Below are 21,117 nucleotides of genomic sequence, written 5' to 3' on the forward strand. Positions count from 1 at the left end.
TAACCCTAACCCTAACCCTAACCCTAACCCTAACCCTAACCCTAACCCTAACCCTAACCCTAACCCTAACCCTAACCCTATCCCTATCCCTATCCCTATCCCTATCCCTATCCCTATCCCTATCCCTATCCCTATCCCTATCCCTATCCCTATCCCTATCCCTATCCCTATCCCTATCCCTATCCCTATCCCTATCCCTCCTTTTTTCTTATTTTCTTCTATCTCTTCATTTCTCCTAACCCTTTCGCTTTCTATCTTTCTCTCTCTCTCTCTCTCTCTCTCTCTCTCTCTCTCTCTCTCTCTCTCTCTCTCTCTCTCTCTCTCTCTCTCTCTCTCTCTCTCTCTTTTCTCTTTCTTTCCCTATCCTACCTTCCTTTTTTCCTTCTCTTTATCCTCCTTGTTCCTTTTTCTTATTGCCTTCTCTACTTTCTCTATCTTTTCTCCGAGTCCTTTATTTCTCTTTTTATACTTCTCTCTTCTCTTCTCAACTACCCTTTGCTTTTCTCCCTCCTATTACGCTGCTTCTCCTCCCCGCCTTAATATCCTCCACTTTTCAATTAATGGCCCTCTTATCTCGTTTTACCTGCCCCAACGGTTCTTGACACCTTTTTCCATGAAGCTTGCCTATGGGCTCCTCAAACCATGCCCATGTAAATTGTTCGTTCTTCGGACGAATTACTTCCCCCTTTTGCCCCTCCGTATCAAAAAATCATTTACTCTTTTTTAATGCTTTCCCTTTTTCTACACCTTTCACTATTCGTACTATTAACCCTTTTTGAATCGCCCTTTCATGCCATATAAATGCCGATCACTACCCGGTGTTGCTTGGTATTCATCCCAACCTTTTCCACTGCTCCCCGTGGCAGCTCCAAATATATCACGTAACCACACTTAGCACATGTTTGTATTACCTACAAAAATGCTTCTAAATTAAATTCGAGTGCAGAACAAGGGAATCCAATGTCAAAGTGGTGCAACACGTTGGGGTGGAGTACTCCCAGTGTACCAACCTTTACGTCGCCGCTCAGCGGAATCAGTAGCTTCGAAACTGTGTCCAGCGCCGAAGATCCACTCTTCTCACCGTGCGAGAGATTCCGATAGTAAATGTCTGCAGCGCGCCCAGGCAAGTACGTCGAGTCTTGCGTTTCCTTGATATAGTAGCCGCGCGTCTCCTCCCATGCACTGTCAATGTGTGGCACGCCCAACATCAGCATCAGCTTATCCAACAGGCCGTGCGCAACTTCAAAATCTGCCGTTTTGTTGCAATACACCGCACCCATATGACGCTCATTCCGTGACATGCGTGATTTTATCTCCGGGTCTTTGAATGCTACATCCGAAGCCTCAAACACTCGCATTGGCAATGCATGCTTTTTGTTTTCTCGGATAGTCTTCAGGATACCGGGTAGCAGCGAAGTGCGCACCACTTGGTACTCGGCAGTTTTCGGGTTCTCAAGTACAATTGCCGTCTTGCCATCGTCTTTGCGGTTCATGAACGAAAAATTCTCGTCGTGCGAGCAGAGGATAAGAGGAAGCGCTTCTGTCCAGCCCGCGTACGCACACTCGTGCCGCATAATATCGCTCAGTTTGTTGATTGGAAGCGCAGCGCCGACCGTGTTCGTATTGGGGAATGTCTTGGGCAAGTTATCGAAACCGTACGCAACAGCCACATCCTCCATCAAATCGCATTCGTGCAAAATATCGGGGCGCGTTACGGGCACACCCACCTGCACCTCGTCGGGCGTTGCGCCAGGGACTGCGGAATGTCCCATACGTTGCAGCAATTGTGCTACTTGTGCGTTATCAAGCTTCAGACCAGTGCACCGGTTTACGTAGGACACATGCACATCTGTTGAGCGTGCATCCAGATTCGGAGTGACGACTTCCGTGCCGTCAGCGTATACTACACGCACGGGCTCCACAGTAAAAGGTTCTGCACAATATTCGGAGAACATGGTCACCAGCATGCTCAACACAATATCGAGTTTTGTCTTATCCAATGCAGTGACGTCTAAGAACACATTCTTGGTCTCCAAGGTGATCTTGGAGTGGTTGGAATTGATGATGGGCGGCATTGACATCACACGCCGTTGACTGTCGTAGATGATCGGATACACGGGACTGTCACGGATAATGTGCAAGTAGCGTGCAAGATGACGATCCGACTCGTACAACTCCATCAGCTGCGATGCATCGTACTCTTCCGTGCGGTTCAGAGGCGCAAAGCGAATTTCCTTTGGCGGCAGTGCTTCGTACGAAAAAGGCCCTTGAATTGTATCCAAATCGTGCGTACCCATAGAAACAAGCGTCCTACGCCGAGCCAAGTTTTGGTGCAGCTTATCCTGCAAATCTATAAAATTCGCATAGCTCGCTGGCGTAAAGGTAATGTTGCGCAGAATTGCACCGGCAAAGTAGGGACGGATGCGCTTTGTATCCTCGCGCACATGCATGGTCGCCATCTCTGCCGGGTGTGTCAAGCAATATTTTGGAGGCTCCATTTGACCGAGGAAAATGCGCAACGCACGCAATATTCCCTCAAAGCACAGCAAGTCATAGCGGTTCGCCGGGATATCGATTTTCAGCGTTGGGCGTTCGTCCGTGCCCTTCACCTGCTCGGTCGTATCTTCATCCAGCTCGATACCAAACTGAAAGCATAGCTCATCAAATTCCTCGGTGGTGTACTCGCGGCCGAGGCCTTCGTAGAGCAGCGCTTTGTCTACGCTAACCGTTGGCATGCTGACCGACAAGGAGAAACTACGATTCGCGCCGCAGTAGGTCTTGATTCGGCCGAATGAAAGGCGACACAAAGCGCTCGTGTGCTACGAGCATTATGTAAGAGAGTACTTGGGACCACCGCCGCCTTCCGGCACGGTCCATGTGATGGATTGGTCGGGCGTTTTAATAGAGCAGGTCTTGCAATGAATACAGTTCTGGCTGTTGATAACCAGTTTCTTACCACGCGCGTCCTCCTTCCCGTTCGCATCTTCTTTATTCACATATTCGTACACGGCCGCAGGGCAGACCCGGCCAAGAGGGCCGTCAAACGTGCCCACGTTGCGGTCGACGTGGGCGGAGTAATCACCGTTGTTCACAACCAAATGAACAGGCTGGTCCTCCGTGTGGTTGGTACCCGTGCGGGAAACTGAAGTAAGAATATCGAACGAGAGTTTGCCATCGGGCTTGGGATATTCAATAGGCTTGAAGAAAGACGCGGGCTTGGTGTACTCAAAGTCCTCTTTTTCGTGGTGGAATGTCCAAGGAGCGCGTCCCTTGAGTATCATCGTTTCCAAGCCAGAATACATGATACCGCCAAAGAAACCGAGTGGGTTATGGAAGCTCGGACGGACGTTGCGCACTTCGTATAACTCGGGAATAACCCAGCTCTGGTCCAGCTTGTTCTTGTACTCGGCAATGTCGATGGGCTCGTACAGTGTCTCTTCACTGCGCTTGCCAAGTGCCTCCACGGCGGCCTCTGCAGCGGTCATACCACTCTTCATCGCATTGTGGGTGCCCTTGATCTTTGGCACGTTCAAGAACCCTGCCGAGCAACCAATGAGTGCACCCCCAGGAAAGTGGAGTTTGGGAATAGACTGGTAGCCACCTTCATTCAACGCACGCGCGCCGTACTCCTCGCAGGTGCCACCTTCCAGCACCTTGGCGAAAAAGGGGTGGTGCTTCATGCGCTGAAATTCTTGGAATGGGCTCAGGTACGGGTTCTGATAGTCGAGGCCAACAACAAGGCCAATCGACACTAGGTTGTCGTCCATATGGTACATAAAGGATCCACCGTAAGTATCCAAGCTCAAAGGGAAGCCCATTGTGTGCGCCACCAGACCCGGCTCGTAATTGTCGTCCTTCACACGCCACACCTCTTTGACACCGATGCCGTATGTTTGCGGGTCGGCACCTACCTGCTCGCGAAGTTTGAGCTCGCGAATGAGTTGCTGCGATAAGGACCCATGTGCACCTTCGGCAAAAAGCGTGATGGGCGCGCGGAACTCCATACCTGACTCATAATTATCTTTTGGCTTCCGCTCCTTGTTAAGACCAATTTCGTTGGTCATCACACCCCTTATACCAGTCTTGGTTCCATCTGCTTCTTGCTCCCAGAGGATCTCAGCACCGGCAAAACCAGGGTAGATTTCTACGCCAAGCTCCTCTGCCTGCTCGCCAAGCCAAGCAGCGACACGCGACAGCGACACAATATAGTTGCCGTGGTTAGACATTTGGGGAGGGTGTGGCATGGGAATGGCGCCAGATTCGGTTAAAAACACCATCTTGTCCTGGAGCGCTTCCTGATTAAGCGGTGCGCCTTTTTCTTTCCAGTCGGGAATAAGCTCATTCAATGCATCAGGCTGGATGACTGCGCCAGAAAGAATATGGTTGCCAATCTCTGCGCCCTTCTCGAGGAGGACGACGCGGATCTCTTCGCCTTTTTCTTCGGCAAGCTGCTTGATGCGAATGGCGGCACTCAGACCGGCAGGTCCTCCACCCACAATGAGCACGTCCACTTCATCCACAACACGCTCGTCTTCCATCGTTTCTTCTTCGTTGGTGTGCTCGGCCTCTTCCCGCAAAACGCGCCCGGTGTGAAAAGGGCGTGTACGGAGCTGCGAAAGCCCCACATGCGCAGCACGATGTGCAGGCTGCGGTATACTTGACTGCTTGCTGCTTGAAGCAAGCATAGTACCCAGCGAAAGCCGCGACACCGGCGATTTGCGCGCAACACGGGCAATCTGTCTGAATAGCATGGCCGTTCACTGACTACTAGAGAGAAGTGTCGGTATGGATTTGCGTGCAGTGCTGCCATACACACCTCTACAACAACAACCATCCAATCAGAAAACAAATAATCCAAAGCAGTCGGCATTTCCCTCACGCGTTAGTAAGCACGGCTCCACGCTACCCCGGACGCGTAATTTTAGTCATCGGTGGTCGTGGCTTCGATTCAAGCGTGCCTGCTCTTTGCAAACCTGACCCAACATGCCTGACGAAGAGCGTTTGCGAGCGGCTGCAACCAAGTTTCAAGAGATTCAAACGCGTAAGTATTTTAAGAATGTTGTATTTTAACCATTCCAGAATTTGAATCTGTCGTCGATTCTCAGCAGCAACTTTTATCACAGCTCTCCGAGAACCAGCAAGTTCAAAAGGAATTTGGATCGCTTGCCCCTGATGCACGCGTTTACAAACGCACTGGTCCTGTATTACTACCCCAAGACTTTAAAGAGGCGAGAGTCAATGTTGAGAAACGTATCGAGTTTATTCAGAACGAGATCAAGCGTGTTGAAGACAAGATCCAATCGCTTGGCACGCAACGCGACACTATTAGGAATGATGTATGTCTTTGCATTTCGACGCTACTAACGCCTCAGATCCTTGCGATCCAACAGGGATCGTAAAATAATTTTTAACAAGATACCCATGTAATGAACACACAAACTATTGCACTTTTTCCTGCAATTGCAGACGTGCAATCTCTGCACGCACTTCGTCTCGGTTTGCTTTCAGCGTCGACACATCATCCAGGTTTCGCTCCTTAATTGCCGCAGAGAGATATCCGTGTAACAACCTCTCTTGCTCCATCAATACATGCAACTGGTCGGTGTGGGCCGGCAAAGGTGCGTTGCTCTGTTCTGCGCTGGCGCCATGTCGATCTGCACCGAGATTCGAAAGACTCTGTAGCGGAAACATCTGCAGCGTTAGTGTATGGTCCGGGGCTGTATGCGTACATGTTTTTGTAGGAACAATGAAGCACGCGCATGTACTGCAAGCTGTAATTGCTGTTGCGCCATGGATTGCTCTCCGTCTACCATTGGCGGTAGGTTGCGAGTTGCTTTCGCAATTTGATCGTAACGAGCCAAACGTAACAAGATATCCTTCCTCGCTTGCATCGCATTTTCCTGGAGCGTCTTACTATCCGTCAGGAAGGACGCCAATGTCGTCGCTGTGTCCTTTTTTTGCAAGCCCAGGATCATTTCATGAAAGTCTGGTAGCGCTTCTGTTATCTCTCGCTGCAACCGAAGCAACGTCCTATAGTACATGGTGAATTGCGTCGTTTCTTGCGAGTGCTGGTGGTAATAGATCCGATGGAGCAGTCCTGTACAGTCTTTACACAAGCGGATGGCAAGGAATTCTGCTGCCGCATACTTGTCACGTTCTGCAGGTGAAGCCGTACTAGATGGGTGCGGCGGCATATTGTCAATCTTGTACGTGTCTGGGTTTACGAGCTTGAGCGAACTGCATGGTTTGCGGGGAATAGCTAGCTCTTCGCTGTGCACTAGAAGCAGATGGGGTAGTTGGGGTGACGAGCACACAATCCGCCCACAAAGACGGCAATGGTGGCGTCGAACCGCGAGCGAAAAAGGTGTGCTGCAAATCGTACAATTGGGTATCTTGGAATCACTTTGCCACTTTACAATGGATTGTTCTGCCACGGTGCGTTTTTGCAGCAGTTGGCTTTTCCGTGCCTCCTCCTTACCCTGAAACAGGCTGAACAATTGCACTCCTTGGCGCCGCAAGAATGGTGCCGCATCTGGGGAAAGCGCAATGGCGTCGGCCTCTTTTTCAAATTCGGGCGAGTAAAGAGAAACAAGCTTGGCCAAACGCCGCTCAAGACGCTGTTCTTCGAGCTCGACGGCGCTCCGATGCATTGCACGTTGTGCAATAAACGCGTCCGTCTTATTGTCGATCACACCGTTTGGCTGAAATCCGGAACGGTACGGAAGTTTACGCACAATCGGCGCGTCAAGGTGAAGCGCTCGCTCTGCTGCTGCAAAAGCAAATTCGTCTGCAGTAGTTGAAGGTTCCCTATACCCAATATTAGACTGCACTGCTAGCGTCGCAGCGTAGGAATGATGGTGTATAGGGGATATAGACGAATTTGAAGACGGTGTCCCTGCACGGCTCCCATGCAAAGATGTTCCAGATACGGATAAAGCTTCGCCATTCCCACTCAACAAACGCCTTGGCGATTGTGCACGTTGTCCAGGCTCTTGCGGAGGTGGGTGCAACTTTCGCAGAGGAGGCGGCGATTTTGGTATTTGCAACTTCGTTTCGCGACTGGGCAACATGTCTTTCACTGGAGAAATTCTCGCATTCGTATTTGAAAGCGGGGGGTCCTGTGGTATACTGCGCAAACGTGCGATGCGATAGGACTCAGATTGCGTTGGATCCGCTGGCGCCGTGCCCGCCTCTTGTGGCGCTGCCTTTTTGCTGGAACCAGAAATCAGTCTGTTCTTCTGGTACGGTGTATACGAAAAATTTTTCCAATCCGGTATGGATGGTTCCGGCAGCATCCTGCCGTACGCGCTGCGCTGCGCTGCACTGCCAGGAAAGAAGGGTCGCTACAAAGCCAAGAGAGCTATGTGGAGGTGAGTTTTGTGGCGCAGATGGCGCGTGATTTGAATTTCCAGCTTGCTCTACCGATCTAATTATACACGTCGCAATGCAAGCATTTGTACCTCTAGTTCGCAGTCAGACAGTGGCGTCGGCCCCGGCTCATCCAACCTTGAATACAAAACGTCCCATAGACTGTCCAAAATAAATTCGACAGCACCTTTGCTTAATTTTCCCTTTTCCCGCAATACCATACGAAAATGTGTCTCGTACAGTCTTTTGAACATTAAAATCAAGTGACTCGCATACACAGAGCTTGATATATTCCCCGACTGAAAAGCCACCCATGCTGGTTCCGGGAGCCGAAAAGATTCAGGCTCGCTCCGAAGAACATGGCCTCCTTGCTCGTCGCATGCCGTGGTATATACATCGTCCTTGCCAAGTCCACAACTCCAGTCTAGCGACCATAAATGACTCACGTCTTTTAGTGCACGCATTGTTTGTAGTGCAGTGCGTGGATACAAAGGCAACGTCAGCAACTGGCGAGCAACAGCGCTTTTCAGCATACCGCACGACACCAATCGCTGCAAACAAGGAACAAGCATTTCATTCATTGTACTCCAAATGTCATGCATGGACCCTGGTGTGGATTGTTCATGGTGCGAACCCAATGACGAAGTTCTATCGGCGGCATCGCTTGTGTTGGAAGCATGTATCCCCTTTGCGGCCACATCCACTTCCTGGCGCGCAAGAAAGGCCATTATAAACACGCCGCCTTGCTTAAACTCGTGCGAGCGTGCATACAAAAATGTTGTAAGTTCGGCCTGCGCCGTCGTTGCCAGCGCTACACCCTGTGCATTGGGCGTGTGCATCCAATGTAAATCCATCAAGCTGAACCCAACGTCAAGTGTGTTTGGCGGCACAATCCTCGATCCAAAAGGACGTGCCACAAATGAAGGGTAAAGAAAATTTTGAAGGCACGGGCCGCACGAAGATTGCCATATTGGGTTCATGTAAGAATCCGGATGCGTGTCCAACAGATGAGTAAAAGACCGATAGTCCGCTTGCGGTGAGTCTTCGTGTATCACATTAAACACAATCGGAAATGGTTCAGGGGGCAGGGCGAGGTCCTTTTTATCTTGCGTGGAAGGAGAGGAAGCACCATGCTGCATCATTTTGACCCGCTCAATGAATTCTTCAATCACAAGACGTAGCAATAGCAAGGACCTTGAATTCAAGCAGCCGAATTCAGCAATGCTAATCGTCCGTACACATCCCTCTGGAATTTCCAAAGGTACTTTTTCAATCAGTGAAGACAGGGTGGTGGCTAGCTGAGCGCGTATTCCAGAGCCAAAATGGCTGCCACTACTGCCCGGCCCAAAATCCATCGTTAGGGAGCTGGACTCGTCCACATTCGCTTTTGCAGAAGACGAAGAGTACGGCCCAGCGGCGTTCCTATACGCTAGAGCACCGCCGCTAGGTTGATACTGAAACCCGGAAATGCTGTGCAAGGAATCAAAACGAGACGGTGGTGACGGGAGTCTAGTATTCAAGGATGAATCGGAGCTTGACTCCAGCCACGACGACTGCGAGTGATCGTCCGCACTAAATGAGCTCAGGTTTGTTGCAGAGCGTAACGAAGAGCCTTTTTTTATGTCTGTGCGGGAAGCGGGTATAGTTTTCATGCTGGACCAGGTGCTGTATGTATCTTCGGTCGGGTCACTGGTGGCTTGGCGCAGTGGCGACGTCGGGCTCATCGCATCGGGAGACTGAATGGCCTCAAGTTGGCGGGGATTGGGATTGCCCAGCAACGACTGGGGAAGATATGCCCGGTCGCGCAAGAAGGTGTGCCAGGGAGCACTTGCTTCCATCCCGCTATCCTGCAGGGGAGCGGCATTGGCTCTTGGCATTATATTCTGTCTTGTGTCGAGCTTCCCTAGATTTCCACGGCGGCCTCCGTTCCACAGCAGTTCAGACTGCTCACGAAGTGTCGGCGTCATAGCATTTTCTTCGCCTGTCGCACAGCCATCTGCAGGGGACTCTGCTGGATGGTATACGTCGATTTTCTCTCCAGGCTCCTTGCAATCAAAAGGCACATGCTTTTCAGTGTCCAAAAACGCGTTCTGCATCTTCGAAGATACAGTGCGCGAGATCCCCTGGGTGGATGGTTGCCTCTCCATCGAAAACAAGTTTGCTTAGCTTGGGAAAAGCGTTTCACTACTTTCCCCTTTTAAAATGCGAGCAGTACTCGCACACGGGCGGCCGTGCCTGCACCAAAGACAAAAGAGACTAGACGGAGTCCAATAAGAGAAAGTGTTGTAGTGTCTTGCTACTCACTGACCCTTGACAACGCCGGACCTTGAAGCGTTGCTAGGGTGGACGAGCGAAGTAGCGGCCCCATGCGTTCTATCACGTGGTATCTTAAATTTGAACGTCATCAATAGGTCAGCCACTCAAAGCGGCCAATTAGCAGTGGCCTCGATCAAGCTGCCAAGACCGAGGATATATCTATGGAATATAAAGTTTCTTGCACGCGGCAAATGGAAAAGTAGCGCCGGTCCTTGGGCAACGCACCGTAGCGCTGTCAGCACTGCGCGTGGCCAAGTCGTGTAATGCCTAGGATCAAGTAAGCAAGAGACACGAGAGATACGTACTGTTTCGGAGTAGACCATGCCGTTCGGCAAGCACATGGGGGGATTCTTATCGTCCATCACCTTGCCATTAATACGACAAATAAGAATAGAGTTGGCGTGGTGATTGAACGGGACTTCCTTGGCAAGCTCGCCGAGCCCGTTAGCATCGCACACAGGGCATTCAGGATGCTTTTCATCCTTTGCGATAGAAAGGTTTGTAGCCACCGTGCCGATCTGAAATGAGCATGAAACCAAGTGCACGTACCTTGTCATGATAATGTGTCGAGCAACACGCGTGCGATTTTAAGCTGGAAAGTCCTGCGCTTAGTGCAATATGCAATAGCGGGACGGGGGGTATCTCGTATACACGCAGGGCGATCTGGAGAAATGTATCGCAGAGGTATTTCCAGCGCTCCACATTGTAAAGATCCTTGCAGGAGTGAGCTTCTGATGGAGGTACAACGTACATGATAAGACCACATATCAGGGCCGAAAGCCAAAAGGCCCATTGCCCGTACGGCCTGTGCGCGTGTGTATGTCACGTTGTTGCGCGCAGGCCCATCCTTGTCCAAATCGTCAGCCTCGTCCTGGGCGTGGAGCCAAGGCATCAATTGTTTCTGCGCATAGACAACCGCGTCGCGAAGCGAGCAAGAGGTGCGGCTCCGCGTTAGCTCAATAAACTCTTGCAATCGGAGATCAAACTCCAAAGTAGACTGCGTGTGAGAAAATGAGAGTGACCCACTTTAAATTTCCGGAGCGCCGTCTTGTTCTCCGTGCACCACGCCAACGCCAAGGAACACGACGGTGCACGTCCAGAGACCTTGTCCGGTACGAGCGATTCCTTTACCTTGCGTATTTGTGAAAACACAGGGAAATCAACGAGCGCTTCGATCTTGCGCTGTTGCGCTAGGAGCGCTGTGCTTTTGTCACAGTTGTGGCGCAGCATATAATCGGCCACCATACGAACAAGTCGAGTTGCGCACCAGTCGTTGAACGCTTCTGCATCTTCCGCAAACGTAAATACTACGCCGAGATGCTCAATACGAGCCTCGACTGACGTACATACATCGTTGGCTTCATGGTGGAATGACGCCATCTGGCGTAAGTACAGAACATGGCAAACAACCTACGCGATCGCGCAGTGCTCGAAGGCGCGCCAACTCGGAACGAAGAGCATGCTTGGTCTTTTCCCTCGCAACATTATCGCTCCAGTCCCCATTTGTAATATGTGTTAATAGACTTTCCGAGAGCGCTTTGCAGTACGCAAACCCTTTCTCCGTGTTTCGCTGCTGCGCTTTCAACTGCATCCTCAGCTCCTCTACCGGCAAGCTTAGAAAAGAATGCTCTAGGGCAAATATATCCTCTTCGCTAGGCACTCCCGCCGCGTCGGTAATGCCATGTGAGGTCATGTCTTTTGGACCGCCACTCGACAGTGCCATTTCTGCACTGCGCCACCCAAAAGAGGCGCGGCAAGCAAAGCACCAAACCTCCACAAGGCGCACTGACCTCCTCGACTACGGTCACACGGATAATTTTGCAGCTGTTGAAACATGCATTAGCGGCCTATGATATAATAACAGTGAATCCAAGGGAGATAGTCGTTAAAACATTGTCATCTGTTTTTTTTTTTAAATGGCAACGCCTGTAGGAGCGTCCATAGTTGAGTAAGGACGGGACCGGTACACAGGTAGATGAATTTTATTACCGGCGCTGCTGCAGACACCAAATCACATCACCTGGGCCCAGAAAAACTTGACTTTTAAACAAACTGTTTGCGTGCAGAATCTGCTGCAGAGACCATGGCCTTGAGCTGTGCAGTGCACTCGGACCAGGTGCGGGTCTTGAGACCACAGTCGGGGTTTACCCAGAGGAGCGTAGGGTCAATGTACTGGCACATCTCCTTGATGCGCTCGCACATCTCCTGCTCAGTAGGAACACGCGGCGAGTGGATGTCGTAGACACCGGGGCCGATCTCGTTGGGGTACTTGGTGCTCTTGAAGATGTCGAGCAGCTTGGCGTCGCTCTTGCTGTTCTCGATCGAGATCATGTCGGCGTCGAGAGCAATGACGGAGCTCATGATATCGTTAAAGTCAGAGTAGCAAAAGTGGCTAGCGGTGTTCATCGCATCGGATGCGCCACCCACAGAAAGACGGAAAGAGTCGACAGCCCATTTTAAGTATCCCGCCCATTCACCACGGCGGAGAGGAAGACCTTCACGGATGGCAGGTTCGTCGACCTGGACGGCCCTGATGCCAGCCTTCTCCAGGTCAATGACCTCGTCGCGGAGCGCAAGCGCAATCTGCTTCGACTGCATGTCACGGCCAATGTCGACACGGGGGAACGACCAGTTGAGGATGGTAACGGGACCAGTAAGCATACCCTTCATGACCTTCTGGGTCAAGCTCTGTGCGTACGACGACCAGCGAACAGTCATCGGCTGAGGACGAGAGACGTCCGAGACAATGATCGGAGGGCGAACGTAGCGGGAGCCAAAGCTCTGAACCCATGCGTTCTCAGTAAAGACAAAGCCCTCCAGCTGCTCGCCAAAGTATTGCACCATGTCGTTGCGCTCCGGCTCACCGTGCACAAGGACGTCGAGACCAAGAGCCTCTTGCTTTTCAACGACCGACTTGATCTCGTTCTCAAGGAACTTTTCGTACTCCTCTTTGGTAATGTCGCCCTTGCTAAAGCGAGAGCGGTATTGACGAATCTCCTTGGTCTGGGGGAAAGAGCCAATGGTGGTGGTGGGGAACGGAGGGAGCTTCAAGTACTTGCGCTGAATCTCACGACGGTGCGGGAAGGGCGACTTGCGCGAAAGGTCCTCGGGCTTGATGTTGCTGACACGATCGCGAACTGCAGGGTCGGAGCTCTTCTCAAACTCACGGCGCGCAGCAATGCTCTTTGCGTTGGCAGACATACGGTCCTCGGCCTCAGGCGAGTTCTGGAGGGCAAGGCCAAGTGTAGCGATCTCGCCGCACTTCTCTGTGGCGAAGGAGAACCAGTCAAGAACCTTGGAATCGAGCTTCTTCTCGTTTGCAGTTGTGATAGGAGTGTGCAAAAGCGAAGACGAGCTGGCAATCTGGACACGCTCAGCACCGACAACGCTAATGGCCTTCTTGGCTTGTTCCAGCGCAGTAGCCAGGTCGGTCTTCCAAATGTTACGGCCGGAAACAAGGCCGAGAGAAATACCTATCTTGGTAGAACCAATTGCCTGGAGCACAGGTTCAAGCTGCTGGGGAGCACGGTCCAAGTCGATGTGGATGCCGGCGATAGGGAGGTCCTTAATAATGTTGACATTGTCCTCGAGACGACCAAAGTAGGTCGCGATCAGGATCTGGAGAGAAGGCGCGGCCTGGTGGAGCGACTCGATGGTCTCCTTGAACTCCTTGGCGAGTTTCTTGGCGTCATCAAGCACGAGTACTGGCTCGTCAATCTGGACCCAGGAGGCGCCAGCGTCGGCGAGCTTTTTGAGCATCTCGCCGTACGCTGCCGTGAGCTTAGGGAGAAGGCTGTAGCGGTTGAAAGACGCGTCCTTAGAATCTTTGGAAATCTTACCAAGATAAAGAAGGGTAATGGGGCCAACGAGCACGGGGCGTGCATTGTAGCCGGCCTCTTGCGCCTCTACAAAGTCGTCCACGGGCTTGGTGTTGTTCACCTTGAACGTGGTGTATTCCGAGAACTCGGGGACAAGGTAGTGGTAGTTCGAGTCGAACCACTTCTTCATCTCCGTAGCGGGAAGATCAACACCATTCTTTTGGTGGCCACGGGCCATGGCAAAGTAGGTGTCAAGGGGAGAAAGACCCGATTTTGCGTACGCCTCAGGAATGATGCCAAACGTGTTGGAGGTGTCCAAAACATGGTCATAAAAGGAGAAGGTCCCCGAAGGAACGAAGTCTACACCCTTGCTCTTGATTATCTCGTAGGAGTTGAGACGCTGCTCCTTTGCAATCTTGAGCAGGTCGTCGGAAGAAATCTTGTCAGACCAGTAGGCCTCAAGTGCCTTTTTCATCTCACGGTGAGGGCCAATGCGAGGAAACCCGAGAACTGCGGAAGTACTGCGTGAGGTTAGTCTCGGCACTTTGGCACGATGCAAGATGCCTGGTACGTACGCCATGGTTGTATGCAAAGAAGCACTTTTTCGGTCTTGCGACACCCACTACTTCGCGCGACCCCCGGGCCGAACTGGACATGGCGCATTCAGCGTCCACGTGTCGCTAAAATAGCAAATTGTCCGCTTTTCGCACCAGCGATTGGTACGCTAACATGCACGCATGCACGCACGCATACTTTGTCAGCTGAGTAATAAGCTCCCGTGCCGCAGGCGTGGCACGCAAGCGCTTGTCGCGCTGGCAGGCAGCGGGAGACGCACAAGTCCAACAACGCGTAAAGGTGGCAGAAACAAGTGTTATATATATTAAACAGTATGGACCATAAAAAGAGGGGGGTTTTTCTTTAAACAAGATGCAACCATCAACAATAAAGAATGAGTAGAAAATTGTCTTTAGGGAGAATAGTATATATTCACAATCAACAGAGTGGACCAAGGATCCACAAAATGCAAGAGCGCGTAAACTCTGTGCTCAATGCGTTCATAATTTAGCAGTATTTGCCGGGAATGACAGCCTCACAGCCGTCCTCATCGTTGTTCACGTTGCAGTCTTTGGGGTTGTGACAGCAACGAATGCAAGCGTGCCTGTTCGAGGGCTCAACAAGCTCAACATAAGCGGCATAGCCGAGGCAGACAGAGTTGCGAGGGTTGCCCTTACCACCGTCACCGCCGTTCGAGTCGTACTGGCCACCGTCATCGTGAAGCTTGAGAGTGCTTTGTACCTTAGGGTTGATGCAACCAGTAAGCTGGACATATTTGCTGGTCTTTTTAAAGTGCACCTCAGTCCAGAAGTCAGAGTTAAGCTGACCCTGGGAGCCATCGTAGGGCTTGGTGCAGAAAGAGCGCGTGCCGCCGGGGCGCTCGCTGTCACCAATGCTCTCCTTGTGCTTGGGGAGAATAAGACAGTGATCCTTGACGTTGGTGACCCAGACCTGGTTGTCGGGGCTAGCACGGCGAGCATTCGGAGCGGCCGAAACAGCAGCAGCCATGCCAAGGGCAACAACAGAGAGCAGTGCGTTGAAGGATACCATGTTTGAAAAGTCCTGAGATGGGTTGCGCTTGCTCCTTCCCTCTATATTTATGGGACACGCGCAACCGCGTGTTTATTTCCTACCGAACACCAGAGCTTCGGCGTTGCGCGCCCAACCGCATGGGTGCTCGCCGAGACGGTTCCTATTGAATGCCAATGGATACGCCCAGGGCGCCTGCAGTTGGCAGCGTTAGGCTCTGCATAGTCCACTAAATTGCATCAAAGCTCATCACGTGTAAAGCACCCAATTTATACATTCCGTTGATTGCGGTATATTCTAACTGGATAAAGTAATATATGCATGCCGCGGCGCATTTCCGCATCCTGCATGACACAGGCGAACGAGCGTAGATATTCGCTGCGCACAAATACAGACAAGACAGGAATACAGACGGCTCAGTCTTAGCATAGCACCACTACAATGCGCACCTCTGCACTTTTCTTGGCATCCGCAGCTACGCTTGGCGCCGTTTCGGCTGCTCTTCCTGACAGGATTAACGTGCGTGTGAAAAATCTCTCCCCGGAGGACACCGTCTATGACCACTCGCGCGGTCTATTCTACCAGTCGAACCTTTGGAAAGGTCTGATCGAAGTGTACAACCCGAAGGAGAGGTCGCATATTAACGTCCGCATTGACGGCGTGTCTTCGAGCGGCGATGGCAACCAGCAAATGTCTGGTCTGTCGCTGAACAAGCACAACAAGGCTTCGCGTCTTTACGCCGTGGCGAAGAACGCCAACGCGTTCAACTTTAACGACCAGAAAAACAATGGTCCTTCGTCGTTCCACGCATTTGACCTTCCTTTGAAGGAGTCGAGCAAGCCCCTCTGGTCTATTGACATGAACAAGATTCAGGACAAGTTTGAAAAGCAGTTTGGCACTCGTCCTTTCGGTAGCGTCGACTCCACGCAGGACAACGACGGCAACTCGTACATTTGCTTTGCCCTCGGTATGCCTGCCATTGCCAAAGTGAGTCCCGACGGCAAGTCCTTTGAGGCCTGGGCCCACGAGGACAGCAACGGCAAGCAGCGCCCTGGCTACAGTGGCATTGCTTACGACCCTGCGACTGACCGCATCCTTGCTTACGGCGGCAACCGTCCCCTTACCGCATTCAACGTGAAGAGCAAGAACCCCAAGGCGCACCCCGTCCAGATTAACGGCAACTTTGGCTCTCTTAATGGCGCTGAGAAGCTTACGTACGTCCCTGTCAACGGCAAGAGCGTTTTGGTCGCTGCCCGTGCCCCCGACGCTATTGCGTTCCAGTCTAACGACAACTGGAAGACTGCCAACATGAAGTCTACACACCGTGATGAGCTCAGCGACAGTGGCTTTACCGCTGTCACCGACTACTATGACGGTAACGACCACGGCATCTACGCTAGCAGCGCCTTTTTCGGCGACGGTGTCCACGGTGGTCGCTCCTCGTGGCCTCTTTACAAGCTCGACGAGAGCATCATGAACTTTTAAGCTGATGAGCGTATCTAGACTTTTGTGATACTATGGATATTTTTTAGCAGAACTAGCAAGACAATTTTATTTCGACCTTTCCGGTGGAGGTAGACATGTTTTGCGCAGCTCCTCCACCTGTGTGTTGATCTCGCGCTGCGTCATGTTTTCATTGACGCTGGCGGTGTGCACCGTTGCTGTAGCGTACATGTACCCATTGTACGCGACATTCAAGGTGTTAACATCACCATCCCGGCCAGGATCTACGTCCAAAGCATTTTACTGGCACAAGCAGTCGTCCGATAAAAGTCAGGCACCCGAATCGGACGAGCATCCCACTGAACTGTCGCAGCTGGAGCAATGGTCCATGTACTGGTGCATATTGGCTAGCTTCCGGATTCTTGAAATTTTCCTGGGGTGGGCATGGCAATGGTGTGTAATCAGTTGCTTGTAGTGCTCATTGCAGGGTCCCTTTTTACACGTACGCCAAATTTTTCTTTTTTCTCTGGCTCGTGCTGCCACAAACAAACGTACGTGTGTCCCCACTGTATTCTGACTTCATAGGGGACATTAAATATTTTCACCGAGTACCTTGCACCGTTTCTTGCCGCGCATGAGAACGATGTGGACGCCATGGTTGAAAAAGGCCAGAAGGCGTCGATGAAACTCTTCAGCACTTCTGTGCAAGTCGTAGTAGGCGTACTACGCACAGGATTTGAAAAGCCTGGCACACAAGAACGCTCGCAATACGTTTCGGACGCATCGCCAGGAGAGCGAAGCGCGCGCGATGCGACGCGTTACGCCAACACTGCCACGCCGGCATCCGAAACGCCTATTGCCAAAGCCGGAGCCATTATTTATCAGCACACGGCGCCTATGATCACATCATTAAGTAATTCGGCGCTGGACTGGCTATCTTCTACGGCTGATGCGAAAGAAAAGACGGAAGAGCGCACCCCACAATCCAGCGGCCCAAGAGCGAAACGAAGAAAGAGCGACACCTCACACCCGGGAACAGGAAGCTATCCATATGGCCATAAATGATGTGACTGTAGCTATTATGATTGTAATGCCTCGATTGCATGTGCAAGCGTCAGCAACTGCCCGAGTGTTTGGACCATGCCCGGACGGAAACGGCGCATATACTTTGTTATGTCAGCTGCAAAATTAAGGCTGTTTGCTCCGTGTCGTGTAGGCGTTACCTGCTGCGCAAGGTATGCTCCAATCAATGTCCCTGAACGTCCGATACCCGCGGAGCAATGTACCCATATTGGCGCGCTAGCGGGAGCCTTCTTCTGTGCTTCGGTCACTGCACGCAACAGAAAAAGCATCATAGAAATGTCCAACACACCGTGGTCCTTCCATCCTGTATAGTGCAAGAGTGTTACTGTATGTGACCAGTTCTCCTTTACATTGCTAATTTGGAGCGAGCGGTACGCGAGGTTTTGCAGCAAAGGCAAACCACTGGGCGCATCTGGAAGCAGGGATATTTTCAGTGCATTGTCAGCAAAATGTAGCGGACTGGTTGGCGTGGTGGGCCAATATTGATCGCTTTTAACCATACCGCCCTCCTCCAACGGGGTCAAGTTCACAAGCACATTGACCTTTTGCGCGTGCAGATGGTGGAAGAATGCTTGGAAGGTGGACGGGGTCGGTGCCTGAGACACAATACACGCCAAGGACCCCTCAATACTCCCTGGAAACGCCGGTATGTAGGACGCATTCAAGTATGGTCCTTGAAGCAAGCTGCTGTCGTCTGCTGTGAGCTTACTATAGAAGAAACGTGCATGGTAAAACATTTGAGTACCGATTGGCATATAGATCGGTATTAACTGACCTAAGAGCGCCGTTGAATGTATACGGAGCGTTACCTCTGCGCTCATAGTCCAGGTTATTCAGTTCGTTCAAAATCCGCGCGGCATTGCTTTCCATTTTGCAAGATGTGGAGTAGAGCAAGCGGTAAAGAGTCGCATGATCGAGCCATGCTTGCAGTAGGAGGGGGATTGCAATGTCATTCGTGGAACGTAAAAAGCTACATTATGCATTTATTTTGTGCCGTGCACTACCCTCGCAAGTATAGGCATGTTGGGTTTGCGTGCGTTACCGAAACTGCGAAACTGCTGCTCGTATATCCGCTTCATTCGACATGGTTGGGGTGTGAGAGAAAACAGTGCCCGTTGGCCTAGTAAAATGTGTCTCCTGCTCTGAGACAAGCGTGTTAGCTGGTCTAGGCCAAAGCGCCTGCGAGGCCGGCGAAAGTGTTTGGTATGGTGGGCAAAAGTGACCGGTGGGCTCGTGCATTTGTGTGTGGAGGTTCATCTTTTTGCGCTCTCCCGCGATGATGCAAATGGGGCGCATAGCATCGTCCACACTGACCAATGCGCAAGACAATGATTTGGCGCTGGCTGAAATGGAGCTTTTAGAGCAAAATCAAAAGCGTCTTGGAAACCTCACGAGCCGCATGACTACGATTCTTAATGGTTTCGATCGCCGCTTGGTGAAGCTAGAGAGCAGCATTTTGCCCATTCACCGCAGCACACAGCTGCTCAGCAAGATCAATTCGAACATTGGTTTTACACAACAAGAACTAGGCCGGAGTTTGGGTCATTACAATGCCGTGGTAGATGAAGAGGCAGCCATTTTGCGCGGTCCAAATGCGCGTGATCCGTGGCCCTACTTGGAGACGATCCAGCGCCTGATCACAGAAGTAAATGCAAAAAGTACTAATCCCCGCAGCGCTCAAATGCAAAGCAAGATGGAGACACTGATTGATTTAGGCGCGCGCAACGTTGCCGAATTGGTACGCGCGTATACAACCGCAGAATCGCGGCCTATCGACTTGAAAATGCAATTATCCCAAAACGTGCCGCTACCCATCCTGTCGAATGAGTGCATCATGTCGATCAAAGCGCTTCTGCAATTCCTTTCGACAGTTCCAGCCCAACAGAGTCAGGGCACGCCATTCGAAAGCGCACTTGGCTTTTATGCGAATGTGCGATCGGACCACATTGCGCAGAGCATTGCGCCCCTCGCAGACCATGTTGTGAAAACAGCAGCAAAACTTCAGGACCCAACGGTGCATGCGCCACGCGAAGTTTTTATTCCCTACCGCAGGGGCCAAGCAGGACTGCAAGAGTGGCTGAATGGAGTGCTCCAGTTAGTGCAAACGGAACACACTATCTTGACCTCCTTATTCGATGGGTTGTCGTGGCAAACATTTATGTCGACGACGTTTACGAATGTGGTGAGCCGATTGCTTAATACTATGCATACTATGCTTCCTGCGCTATTGCCGCGTTTGCGACACGAATTGAACGCACATCGTTTCTTGGTGTTGGACTTTCTTGGTGCTTGTACTGCAGTGTTGGGTCCCAATTGTGAGCGTTGGACTGCCGTGCTCCAGCAGGGGAAGCAACTTTCTACAGATCTTTACGACGCATTTGCCAATTCCTGCCAGCATGCCTACCTCTTCTTCCCTGAATTCCTCCGCGATGTCAAGGTCATTCCAATTCAAAAAGAACACGATTCGGTCAGTGTCGATGTAAGCGATATCGCACGGCTTGGTATATATTTCCTCTCGTCGATGGGAGAATATGGGTATGTGTATTGAGTATACTCACCATGCAGCGATGTTCTCGCGAGCTTGTTGCAAAACACGGGCCAAAAGAATTGGGTAGATGCTGACTCTGTGTCCAACATATCTGCAGGAGGTCTATTTAACGAATATTTCCGGGATCTGGTTGCTGCGATTGTAACTGCCTTGGAGCGTATGTTTCACTGTTACTCACATCCAGGCTCTATTAGCCCTGTACAACAGCCAACGATCGCGGCCATTTTCTTGCTAAACAACATCTCTTACCTGCAATTGGAAGTAAGTCAATTGCGGTCAGTGCTCCCTGATGGTGCTGTGAATACCAGTGGGCAGTTGCTATCGCATTCGCTGCGCTCAGCATGCACAAGTTACTTGGAATCTTGGAACAATGTAATCGCAGCATTGACGGACGAAGCACCCGGCCTAACAAGCACTGCGACCGATCCGATGAGTAATTTCTTTGAAGCACTTGCCGAAAAAGACCGAATCCACAGGACACATCCGCTGGCCCGTGGTAATCGTGGACTCTCCGACACGCTACGGAACGAAGTCGTACGGTACGTTGTGTGTTTATTGTACTTATATACAGGCTTGTTACGCCGATCTACTCGACGCACTTGTCGAAACAAAGAGTCGATGCGACGGGTGCGTATCTATACATGATTGCTGACTGCAGGTAAAGGAAGACAGTCTGAAAAGGACGTTGAATCCATGATTGCAGAGATTTTCCTGTAGGAAACATTTTTGTAGAAACATTTCTGGTGGACCGAGCGCTGCGCCAATCGTGATTTCAGCAAATTATTTTTATTGGCTCTTGTGCGCAAAGTAACATCCAGCACGAGAAGTGTGCACTCCACCGACCGCCAGGCTTGTAGTAACATTACCATACACGCCTGGACCATATCCGCTAACCGCTGTAAGCTGGTCTTACCAAGCCCATACTTTCAACACTCCTCTAATTTTTGCACACTGGTT

At 51.3% G+C, this 21,117-nt stretch overlaps 8 protein-coding genes across 8 annotated transcripts; 3 read left to right on the forward strand and 5 right to left on the reverse strand.

Annotated features, from left to right (window-relative positions):
- Window positions 1-911: 911 nt before the first annotated feature.
- On the reverse strand, window positions 912-2,735 carry FRS1 (phenylalanine--tRNA ligase; the record flags this gene model as incomplete). The annotated part of the gene is made up of 1 exon (XM_056207699.1): window positions 912-2,735. The coding sequence occupies one exon, from the start codon at window positions 2,733-2,735 to the stop codon at window positions 912-914; it is 1,824 nt and encodes a 607-aa protein (XP_056063674.1).
- A 93-nt stretch (window positions 2,736-2,828) lies between these two features.
- Window positions 2,829-4,751, reverse strand: MVES1_002880 (electron-transferring-flavoprotein dehydrogenase; the record flags this gene model as incomplete). The annotated part of the gene is made up of 1 exon (XM_056207700.1): window positions 2,829-4,751. The coding sequence occupies one exon, from the start codon at window positions 4,749-4,751 to the stop codon at window positions 2,829-2,831; it is 1,923 nt and encodes a 640-aa protein (XP_056063675.1).
- A 232-nt stretch (window positions 4,752-4,983) lies between these two features.
- Window positions 4,984-5,399, forward strand: MVES1_002881 (uncharacterized protein; the record flags this gene model as incomplete). Its single annotated transcript, XM_056207701.1, has 3 exons — window positions 4,984-5,041; window positions 5,218-5,336; window positions 5,373-5,399. The coding sequence occupies 3 exons, from the start codon at window positions 4,984-4,986 to the stop codon at window positions 5,397-5,399; spliced, it is 204 nt and encodes a 67-aa protein (XP_056063676.1).
- A 40-nt stretch (window positions 5,400-5,439) lies between these two features.
- MVES1_002882 (uncharacterized protein) lies at window positions 5,440-11,407 on the reverse strand (the record flags this gene model as incomplete). Its single annotated transcript, XM_056207702.1, has 11 exons — window positions 5,440-5,691; window positions 5,766-6,277; window positions 6,383-6,787; window positions 7,139-7,296; window positions 7,645-9,491; window positions 9,910-9,951; window positions 9,990-10,202; window positions 10,234-10,398; window positions 10,436-10,681; window positions 10,711-11,021; window positions 11,095-11,407. The coding sequence occupies 11 exons, from the start codon at window positions 11,405-11,407 to the stop codon at window positions 5,440-5,442; spliced, it is 4,464 nt and encodes a 1,487-aa protein (XP_056063677.1).
- Window positions 11,408-11,727: 320 nt separating this feature from the next.
- On the reverse strand, window positions 11,728-14,082 carry MET6 (5-methyltetrahydropteroyltriglutamate--homocysteine S-methyltransferase; the record flags this gene model as incomplete). The annotated part of the gene is made up of 1 exon (XM_056207703.1): window positions 11,728-14,082. The coding sequence occupies one exon, from the start codon at window positions 14,080-14,082 to the stop codon at window positions 11,728-11,730; it is 2,355 nt and encodes a 784-aa protein (XP_056063678.1).
- A 482-nt stretch (window positions 14,083-14,564) lies between these two features.
- MVES1_002884 (uncharacterized protein) lies at window positions 14,565-15,107 on the reverse strand (the record flags this gene model as incomplete). The annotated part of the gene is made up of 1 exon (XM_056207704.1): window positions 14,565-15,107. The coding sequence occupies one exon, from the start codon at window positions 15,105-15,107 to the stop codon at window positions 14,565-14,567; it is 543 nt and encodes a 180-aa protein (XP_056063679.1).
- Window positions 15,108-15,527: 420 nt separating this feature from the next.
- Window positions 15,528-16,571, forward strand: MVES1_002885 (uncharacterized protein; the record flags this gene model as incomplete). Its single annotated transcript, XM_056207705.1, has 1 exon — window positions 15,528-16,571. One exon carries the CDS (start codon window positions 15,528-15,530, stop codon window positions 16,569-16,571), a length of 1,044 nt encoding a protein of 347 aa, XP_056063680.1.
- Window positions 16,572-18,888: 2,317 nt separating this feature from the next.
- On the forward strand, window positions 18,889-20,877 carry EXO70 (exocyst complex component exo70; the record flags this gene model as incomplete). The annotated part of the gene is made up of 5 exons (XM_056207706.1): window positions 18,889-20,147; window positions 20,178-20,317; window positions 20,345-20,699; window positions 20,732-20,787; window positions 20,819-20,877. 5 exons carry the CDS (start codon window positions 18,889-18,891, stop codon window positions 20,875-20,877), a joined length of 1,869 nt encoding a protein of 622 aa, XP_056063681.1.
- Between the last annotated feature and the right edge of the window lie 240 nt (window positions 20,878-21,117).

This window comes from Malassezia vespertilionis, chromosome 6 (assembly GCF_029542925.1).
Source record: "Malassezia vespertilionis chromosome 6, complete sequence".
NCBI lineage: Eukaryota > Fungi > Basidiomycota > Malasseziomycetes > Malasseziales > Malasseziaceae > Malassezia > Malassezia vespertilionis.